A 10,632-nucleotide genomic window follows, 5' to 3' on the forward strand; every position below is an offset into this window, starting at 1 on the left:
TAGTCCGGTGGGTCGGTCGCAGATTTCACAGATTTGACAGAGAAGGCTCAATCGCTGTTTTCAAGACCTAGACTCAGTGACTGTCTCTGACCACGCCCTGGTCCACGGGGATGTCCGTCTTTTCCACCTAAAACCTAGAGAATGGAGATGGCCGCTAAATACGAGATTATTAGATTCTCATGACGAAAGAGAACGCCTCCCTAAACTCATTGACGAATACTTTCAGCTCAATATGGGAGTGGGCCTGGGGATTCCTTTGGTGTGGGAAACACATAAGGCTTTTGTGTGTAGTTGGTTGATAGCCTTGGGCTCTAAAACTAAAAACATGCTTAAGAGAGCCATTGATGACAAACTTAGTTAAATAGCTAAATGGGAACAGGTGGCAAAACTTTCCCAAACAAAAATTAATCTTGAGAATCTAACCGAATTTAGGAGGGATCTGAGGCTCTGCCTTGAATCCAAATTTAATAGGAAGCATTTGTATCTAAAACATGTAGTATATGCGCAAGGCAACAGGGGGAGCAAATTTATGTCTGCTCTAATCAAAAAAGCACAGACCAAGAACATTATCAAATCTATCAAAACCCCTGTGAGGGTCTCGGCCACCTCCTCAGCAGCCATAGCTAATGTATTCCAGCAGCTCCATTCTCATCTATATAATCTTAGACAACACAATTCATTATATGAAGAACCATGTACAAAAAAGTTAATAGACGCCTTCCTACACCAAATACATCTTTCCAAATTGAGTGACAGTCAGGCAGATACCTTAGTGATTTTTCTAGATTTGCCTTATAATTCTTGTGCTACTTCTTCCTATCCTTCCTGCCCCCCCCCTCCTGTCTTCCCCGTCCTTCACCCTTTCCCCCCTTATCCCGTATGCCCTTTTTTTTTTTCTTTTTTACCTGGTTACATTGGTTCTCAGTGCAGCTCTCTAGTTTCTCTGGAGTGTTAAGCATAAGGATTTATTTTTGTTTAGATGATTAGTGTTGCATAGGATTGCAAGAATCTACACAGGATTGGTCGACTGATGACTATGTACGCTTTACAGTCTGTATCCTTTAATACTGGCGAGCGTCTGGTGATTATTGTAATGTGGAAATTTCAATAAAACTTGATTTAAAAAAAAAAATATAGGGTACATGATGTGAACTTTGTTCTTCCTTTTTATTAATCACTGGTCAGACCACACATGGAATATTGTGTATGGTTTTCGGCACTGGCAATCAAGAAAGACATCTCAGAACTTGAGCAGGATTGAGGTTCTTTTTTATTCTCTTTGTGTTTATTCTTTTTGTTCTTCCCCCTCTTCTGGAGCAGATCATGCAAGTGTGGTGGACCAGGTTTTAGCACTGCTACATTTCAGGCCTGGAGTTGTAGGTTCAAATCTGACCAAAGGAAATATCTGGCTGGAGTGTTTAGAAGTCCATGCAGGTGTTATCTTTAACCCTTTAAGGACACTGCCTTTTTTCACATTTTTGGGTCCCCCCCCCCCCTCCCCTTTTAAAAAATCATAACTCTTTTATTTTTCCATCAATGCAGATGTCTGAGGGCTTTTTTTTTTGCAGGACGAGTTTTATTTTTTAATAGCACTGTGTAATGTATGATGTAATAGACTGAAAAACTTTTAAAAAAATTCTAAGTGCAGTGAAATGGAAAAAAAAAACAAAAAACATCTTTGTGTGCATCTTGTTTCTACGGCATACACACTACAATAAAAATGATATAATAACTTTATGCTATGGGTCAGTATAATTGCTATGATACCAAATTTATATAGTTCTTTTTTTTTTTTTTTTTTGCTGTACTACTTTTTATTTCTTTCAAAGATATAAATTTTTTTTAAATTATTTTCTGCTGCCATCTTCTGACAGCCATAACTTTTTTATTTTAAACTTTTTTTTTCACTAGTACGTGATCATCGTTATCCCCCCATTAAAACTGCAGGCTCTTGGTACATTCAGTACCCAGGAGCGGGCAGATTTTAAATTACTCTGGCAATCCTCGAATTTTGTGCATGTTTCCGCCATTTTGACAACGGGCGAGTGCGCAGAAACCAGGATAAGATCCGCAGATAAATCTGTGATATGATCCATGAGTGGAAATAAAACAAATTTATTTATCTTTTTAACATTTTTTAAAACTTTTTCATGATCACTGTTAACCATTGGATAACAGCAATCATGTGACCAGGGACCGCATATAGCCGTTCCCAGTAACATTTCCCTGCTCTCAATCTGATCCGTAAAGGGAGTTGAAACCTTAACTTTTTTTAACATTTCACTCACTCTATTGCGATCGCCGATATCCGGTGGATGCCCTCGATTGCATGACCAGTGGGGGGGGGGGGGGGGGGGGGGGGGGGCTTCCCACAGCCACCCATGACAGCTCTAATTTGTCAGCTACCTCCGGTAACCAATAGCATGGAGCTGTCACGCCCACAGGCCACAAGACTTTAAACCCCAGGGCGAGTGTGTTTTTACAGCCATGGGGATTGAAGCCCAGTACACAAGGACGTAAAAACGCTATGGGCAGTCGCTAAGGGGTTAAGAGATGACATCTAACTCAGCAGCTCCCTTTAATATGTAAATTAAAGATTTTATAACATGGTGTATTTTTGTACAAAAGAATTAGCTTTAATTAATGGTTGGAAAACAGTCGGGAGTAATTCCCTAGGTATTAAATATATGTATATATAACCATGTAACATTAAAGCCTGGAAGACATCAGAATGCAAAGAGAAGATGATTTACAGGTAATGTTTCTATGTGTTGCACAATTACAGTGTTCATGCATACAATATGCAGTACACTTAGATACATTGCACATAGAGTGAGTTTTTTTTTTTACTATACAGGGTGAGTCCTATTGATTTTAATAAGAGCTGTGCCGGCTATTACAAGTGCAGCTTAGCGCTGACAGGTGGCAATATCTGGGAAATTACTCTTTCAGCAATTTTCTACTCCGATCGTTTTGTATTTTTAAATCTTTTTTAAAACATTCAAATTTTGTGGCAGTTTTATAGAATTAGATAAAGTAAACAAAGAAGTTCTCTTTTTGTTTCCTTCACTTCGGTATAAAGTGGTTCAGTTAGATTCATTCCCCAGGCTTTTATTGTCCTCATTCATTTTCTTTCCGTTGCTTTTAGATTTTGCATGCAGTTACTATTCTCATAAACAAATATAGCAAATTTTAACTTGCCACCTAAGTGATAAACTGTGCCACACAAATTTTTCTTGCATTTCAATGGCTTTTGTTGTAACTTGTAAAAAGTTACCAGTGTAAACTTTGCTACATCTTTTGGACTATTTTATCTACAGTTTTAGAGGGGAAGTATTAATAAAATGTTAATGCTATAACATGGATTGGTATGATTATGAGGAACTCAATTCTTATTTTATATTGCAACTTAAGTTTTATATTGCAGAACTGTATTTAACATTTTTATTTTGTCCCCTACTACAGAATGTTTAATTTCTATGATTACTTTTTAACTATGTTTATACTCTGATTTATTATTTTCTGCACATATAAAATACATAGGTAGGTATTTGTGTAAATTAGCTAGGGCATGCTTATTGGTGTTGTCCAGTCATACTCGTGACGCAAATTCAAGCATGGGGAGAAGCTTTTGCACACTAAGGGTTTAAAAACACAGGCAGAGAGTGAGGAGATTTATAAGACTATGCAAGCTTCTCTGGAAAGAAATTTGCAAATAAAGAAGATGGATAAAGGAGAGATGATATCCTTACCGACCCATATCATAGACCTCTTACTAGGCAAGCCAGAAACCTACTGCACACTGATGAAGGGCAAAAAAACCGAAACAGCTGCATGAGTATGGTTTTTGGCTTGGTTTTCAATTCCCAATCATTGTTATAAAGACTTGTTTAAAGGGTCTAACGTTGATTTTCAGGAATGCTGCCATCCAATAGGTGGTGCTGCAGTAGTATTGTTCCATCTTCCTTATTTGCATATAAGGGTGCTTTGCACACACCCGAATATTCCATAGCATGCAGCAGAATATTTTGCCTCAGAAATAACAGCTCAGTAATATAACTAGAACATCAGTCAGTATGGGAAAAAGGATTTCCAGATTTTGCTTTGGGACCCAGAGGTTTCAAGTTACATCATTGCTTGCCTAAACTGCTATAAAGCAGCTGCAGGAATTTGCTTTACAGCAGACACAGGGCCGTAAAAAACCAAAATGATAGCACAGCCCATTGACTACTAAGAGTGTTGTGGGCATACTCTGAGACAGGTGCAGGGAGTGGGAGGAGGTTAGCTGTAACCATCATTTTTTGTCAGTGGTTTGAGTCTGTATTATTCACATTCAGCTTTATAAAACAACTGTTACTTTTTAGTTAATTGATGGCTGTCTGCTGCTTGGAAATACCAACTATCAGCTGATCCTCCAGTCTGTTATCATTGCAGTGGAGCCAGGCATCCAGATCAGTTGTCAGAGCTGAGTGAGAATGATGCTTTCCATTACACTTTCAACTCCTTATTGTGGTTAGAGCTGGAAGTAGAAAGCATCACTCCAAGCCTTTCAATTTTACTTCCGGCTCAGACCACCGATGTGGACATTCAGCTCTGCTGCACTGACAGTAGGCCGGCGTACCAGATGAACGGTGGGTACTCCAAGCGGTGGACCCCTACAAATTAACTGTCGATTACACAGGTCTGCAAAAAAAACTTTTTTAAAAATTGTTTTGATTTTGTTAAATCATCTTTATGTAGTTTTTGCACAGATTTCAAAAATGACATGGTTTTTTTTCTATCATGTAAGGCTTGCCTACAAAATAAAGTTGAAGTATTTGGAAAAAATACAAAAAGCGGAAAAAATTTTATTTGTTTTTATTATTTTAACATGAAGTAAAAGCAAAAAAAAAACAAACAACAATACCTAGCTAAAATAAGCATAATAGTGATACACGTGTTGCAAAGTTATTGTAAGTCTTTGTAAAAACATTTTCTTTTTCCATCAAAGCTTCTTTTGGTACTGCTTCGGCTGTGTTCTTGTGAATTTTCCCTTTTTAACATCCAACAGTAGTCTGCCATCATGTTGACATTCCATCGACCTTGGTATCTGCGCTCCATTTCTTTTAGATCTTGATGGAAACGTTCTCCTTGTTCCTCACTTACAGCCCCAAGATTTTCTGGAAAGTAGTCCAGATGTGAGTGAAGGAAATGGACTTTGACACTCATGTTGCAGCCCAAGATTTTGTAGTTTTGTAACAATTCAGCAACCAAAGTTTTGTAGTTTGGGTCTCTTTTATTTCCAAGAAAGCCTGTTACAACAAGTTTAAATGAATTCCAGGCATTTTTTTCTTCCATTTCCATTTTAGTGACAAAGATTTCATCTTTTAAAAGTTTTCTTGTGTCAGGCCCAAAAAAGACTCCCTCTTTCAGCTTAGCATCTGATAGACCAGGAAACTGTTCACAACGATACTTTAAACACTCTCCTTCTTTGTGTAATGCTTTCACAAACTGTTTCATTAGTCCCAATTTGATATGAAGTGGTGGAAGTAAGATCTTTTAGGATCCACTAAACTTTGTCTTTCAACATTTTTAACTCCAGGAATAAGAGCCTTTCTGATTGGCCAGGTCTGCTTGACATAGTGTTGTTTCCTGTCACGGCTATCCCATTCACAGAGGAAACATGGAAACTTTGTGTAACCACTTTGTTGACCTAGTAACATGGAAATAACTTTCAAATACCCACAAATGGTCCATTTATGGTCAGAGTAGCTGAGCTTATTAAGAACAAACCCAAGATTTTCGTAGCATTCTTTCAAATGGACTGAGTGTCCAACAGGCGCAGAAGCATATTGGTTACCATTGTGAAGAAGTACGGCTTTCAAACTCCTTTTTGACGAATCTATGAAAAGTCTCCATTCCTCTGGGTCATACGTTATGTTGAACATTTCCATGATTCCAGGTACATTGTTGCAGAAAACTAGTTCACCCTCTTGTGTAAAAAAAGGGACAAATTCCTTTTCTCTAAGTCGGTACCATGAAAATGAAACACCGGAGGCTAACATATGTCTTTCTTTAAGTCTAGACCCTAACACTTCCGCTGAATCCTTTGGTAGGCCCAGATCTCGTACTAAACCGTTCAAGTCTGATTGAGAGAAAAGTTCAGGGTCATTGGTACCTGGATCATAGCTGTCATCATTATCGCTGCTACTATGTGACATTTGGTCTAAATCGTCTAAAATATTGTCCAGGGTATCCGGAGGTGAAGGAATAGGCAAGTCAGGTCTGTTACGTGTGCTGCTGGGATTTGTTGTACTATGTACACCTAGCAGCACAGTCAGGCGGTTGAGGGTTAATTGAGCTGGCTGGGGGTGGTACTTCCTGCTAGCCAATCTCCTGGATCTGCGCTCACATATAAACCCAGCTCCTGGTCAGTCTCTGGCTGTACCCTAGGGTGAGCACTCATGTTACTTCTGTGGCCTGTAACTTGTTATTAGTCATGTTCAGCTTGTTCCCACTCTGATCTGTGTTTGCAAGTAAGTCTATTGTGTGGCTCTGCTTCCCCAAGATTGTCTGGACACCTGTAGTCCTAGTCTGCAGTACATGCAGCCCCCTTTTCCTTCCCCCCGTACAGGTGCAGCCTCTAGAGGTCTTCTCTCTTACTCTGGGTGTCAGTTGGTGTAACTGGACACTCCCCTGTGTCAGCTGGTGTAGCTGACTGTCTATTCCCCCCGGTATGAGGACACATAGACTTGCGGTGAGTTCCTTCTGTGTGCATGTGATCTGAGTGGAGTCTGTCTGGCTGTGTGCCCTGTACTCTGTCCTGTTCCTGATGCAGCTGGCTGTGTGTCCAGTGCTCTGTTCTGTCCTGTTGCAAGCTTTGCTGAGTAATCTCTGTCTTGCTGGTTCATGTCCGTTTGTACGTTTAAATTCTGTCAGTCTTGTGTCAGTTTGCTGCGTGACCTGCTATCTGTGTCCTGTCCTGTTGCAGCTTTGTGTGTGAACTCTGTCCGGTTCTGCTGGACTCCTGGTTAGTGTAGGGACTAGCAGTATAACCAGGAGCCATAAAGTGGCCCGCTAGCTTTCAACATCTTGTACAACATGTCAACCAATACCTAGTATTTACGTTCAGCTTATCTGTTTCTAGTGGTTGCATGTTGTGTATCCTGTTCTGTCTTTGTCATGTGGCATGTGTATGCCTCCTGTTCTGTGGCGTGGTTCCTAGGATCAGCTAGGGCCGAGTTCCGAAGACCGCTGGGCTGCCCTTATTGGGGCAATGTTCCCCGCTTAGGTAGGGCCATGCCATCCTCCCGCGAGTGCAGGGTCAGTTGTCTGAAACCTGTGTGAATCCTGTGTGACCCTGGTGCTACCTATGTGCATCCATTACATTTCCCTTTTTAGGGTGCGATCGTGTGGGCTCCCGTGCTTAGGTTGCCCACACGATCGTAACAAGGTCCATGAGGAACAGGGCGAATAGCCGAACGTATGTTGGTTGGGTATGAAATGTCCTTCCTGTTTTTTAAATTGAAACCTTGCACTGAACAAGAACAAAAATAACAGTCATCAGTGTGATTTTTAGGCTCTCTCCAAACCATGGGTACTCCAAAACGAAATGATTTCTTCTTACCTTGAAACCATTGTCTCAGTTCTTCAACACACACAGAACACACTATATGGGGAGCCCAAGATTTATCTTGGTCCCCTAATTTCATACCAAAGTATGCAAAATACACCTTCTGAACAAAATTAGAAATGTTCCTTTGTTGCTTCTTGACGGTATAAGACCCACAAATATAACAGAAACAGTTAGGCAAGTTGACACATCTTCTAGTAGCCATTTCTTCTAAATAACGTATCACAAAATTGTTTGATGCATACACCGCAGTGGCTGGCTCCACACTGAGTCACTGACTGCAGTCAAGGTCACGCCTAGCAGACAGTTTAGATTCGTTGTCGTACGCGTACCGAACCTGAAAAACCCTGAAAATAAGAATGGAATTTTTTCACTATTTTTACCGTAATCAGCACAAAAAATACTGTTAAACCTACTAATTAAATATGCTACAATTTTTTCATCGCAGAGCTGTGTTATCAATCCTGAGGATAGGCCATCAATAGTAAAAGTTCTGGAATACTCATTAAAGGCAATCCTAAAATAACTCATTAATTACTGCAGGAGAATGTTTTGGGCATGCTTTGTGACAGGTGTAAAGAGGGAAAGAGGTGACTTCTAACTATTACCTATTGCCAATAGTGTCACTCAACTTTAGAGCAAAGATGTTTCTTGTCATTGCAATCCTGTCTTCGTATAATAAGTTATGCACACAAAATAAACTGAAAAAGGCTGCCTACACACGGCCAGGTTGGATCCCACCAGCGGAATCTGGTCGGTGACCTCTGCGATCTGTATTGCAGATGTGCGACCGGGGCGCTGGTGCACATGCACATTACAATTTATTCTGCATTGTCGCTAGGCGATGATGCAGATCTCGCAACCTTTCTACAATGATGATTAAGGAAGGGTCACGGAGCGATGGCTTCCGTTGACCTCAATGGAAGATTTCAGCATGGGAGCCACACAGAATGACAGCATGCCAGGATTTCTTCTCCGCGAGTAGAAAATTGCAATCAATTTCCGCTCATCGGCAGGAAATCACATTTTGCCATAGCATGCTATGGGCAGCATTTGCTGCGGAATCCAGAGGGACATATTTGCATGGATCCACTTTTTTCATGTAAAAGAGGTGATTATGCAAGCAGCCGCAGGCTAAACCAGTTACCAGCACCCTACTCAGAAATCCGTCTATGTATGGACTTGTCTCAAGCTAGCCTTCAAGCTTGTTCTTCTCAGAGTTACTATCCTTAGATAGTTGGTTATGCTTTTCTTCTCACTATTTTTCTTTATAAATCAGTAAATCTTTGTTTTTGCTAAATTTTCTACTTGCAGATTTAAATGTGGAATAATAATTTGCATCATAATGAGTATAAGACCAGCTGACAGGTTTCATATGTATTGTAATTAGAGATATTACTTTTCACAATGCTTATTACATTACTGTCTGTATTTTATTCTTATGATGCCAATAAATACTAATTCATTTAAAAAAAAAGATTATTTTTAATCTTAATTGAAAAAATGGTTTTTTTTCTGATTAAACTGTAAATTCCAAATGTGTATTATTAAAAGGTTCTATAAAAGTGAGTTGATGTATGTTAACATTTTTTCACAGCAACTGAAACAGTACAGTTATAGGGATCAAAACTTTGAGTCTTTTAATTATATAGTTATGAATGAAAATGTCCAGAACTCCTCAATGCACACAGAATTCCATCTCCTAGCATTTAGCAGATATGACAATGTTCGGCTATTGATATGTATTTGCATTTTATTCATGTATTTCCTTTGCATACTTGAAAATGTTCTTGTTACTATAATTGTATACCTAACGTCCCACCTGCATACACCTATGTATTTTTTTCTATGTAACCTGACAGTTCTGGATGTCATATACGTCTCCGCTGTCTTGCCAAAGCTAATAGTTATCACAATCACAGGAAACACTAGTATATCAAGGGCAGGATGTTTTACGCAAGTATTTTTGTATGTTTTCTGTATTGGAACTGAGTTTTTCCTTCTCGTGTGTATGGCCTATGACCGATATGTAGCCATTTGTATTCCGCTTCACTACATGCATATTATGAACCACAAGTCAACTTTAATTTTAGCAGCCTTCTGTTGTAACCTTGGCGGTTTCAATGCAATGATGTATGCTCTGCTGATATCTAAGTTATCGTTCTCCAGCTCCCATGAAATCAACCATTTCTTCTGTCATATGAAATCAATACTTCAGCTCTCCTGCAGTGATACCTCTACCATTAGGATTTTGATAACTGTAGACGGTATTGTTTTAGGGTTTCTCCCATTTACATTCATTCTAATTTCTTACATTTACATTATATCTACAATTCTGAAACTCCATTCTGACTTGCGGAGACGAAAGGCTTACTCCAGTTGTTCGTCTCATCTGACAGTTGTTTTATTATTTTGTTTGACATCTCTTAGCCTTAATATGAAATCCGAAACCAAGTTTTCTCAAGAACAGGACAAAATTTTGTCTATGTTGTACATTGCTGTTACTCCTACGTTAAATCCATTGGTGTACAGTTTAAGAAACAAAGATGTTCTAGAAGCCATGAAAAAACGAATCTCAGCAATCAAAATCTGAAAGAGAATAAAAGCAATGTTCTCTGTAACAGGACAAGCTGCTGTTTTTGATTTAAATTGTAATTCAATTCCTAAACTAACTGGTGTACTATTCGAGGAATAACGATATTCTAAAAGATCTGAAGAACACCATTTAGATAAATTGTCATCTAGACTGCCCATTCTTCTTTTCAAGGTGGTGAAGAGAAACTGAGACTCTGGTGCAACTTGTTATCAGATGGCTTTTCCAAAGACAGTCAAGCTCAAGCTATAGATTGAAGGAACACTTTATTTTGCACCAGCAAGTAATGTGTTTTATGGTGCATAGACCTCTAACTCAGATATTTGGATTAAAGAGGCTGTTTGGGAATTCAGACATTTTTACTATTGATGACCTATCCTCAGGATAGGTGATCCATAAGTGATTGTGGGAGTGTGCTGCTTGGATA

At 39.2% G+C, this 10,632-nt stretch overlaps 1 protein-coding gene across 1 annotated transcript; it reads left to right on the forward strand.

Annotated features, from left to right (window-relative positions):
- The first annotated feature begins 9,266 nt into the window (after nucleotides 1-9,266).
- On the forward strand, nucleotides 9,267-10,205 carry LOC136610226 (olfactory receptor 5V1-like). The gene has a single exon (XM_066589464.1). It carries the CDS (start codon nucleotides 9,267-9,269, stop codon nucleotides 10,203-10,205), a length of 939 nt encoding a protein of 312 aa, XP_066445561.1.
- Nucleotides 10,206-10,632: the final 427 nt, after the last annotated feature.

This window comes from Eleutherodactylus coqui, chromosome 2, assembly GCF_035609145.1.
Source record: "Eleutherodactylus coqui strain aEleCoq1 chromosome 2, aEleCoq1.hap1, whole genome shotgun sequence".
Lineage (NCBI taxonomy): Eukaryota > Metazoa > Chordata > Amphibia > Anura > Eleutherodactylidae > Eleutherodactylus > Eleutherodactylus coqui.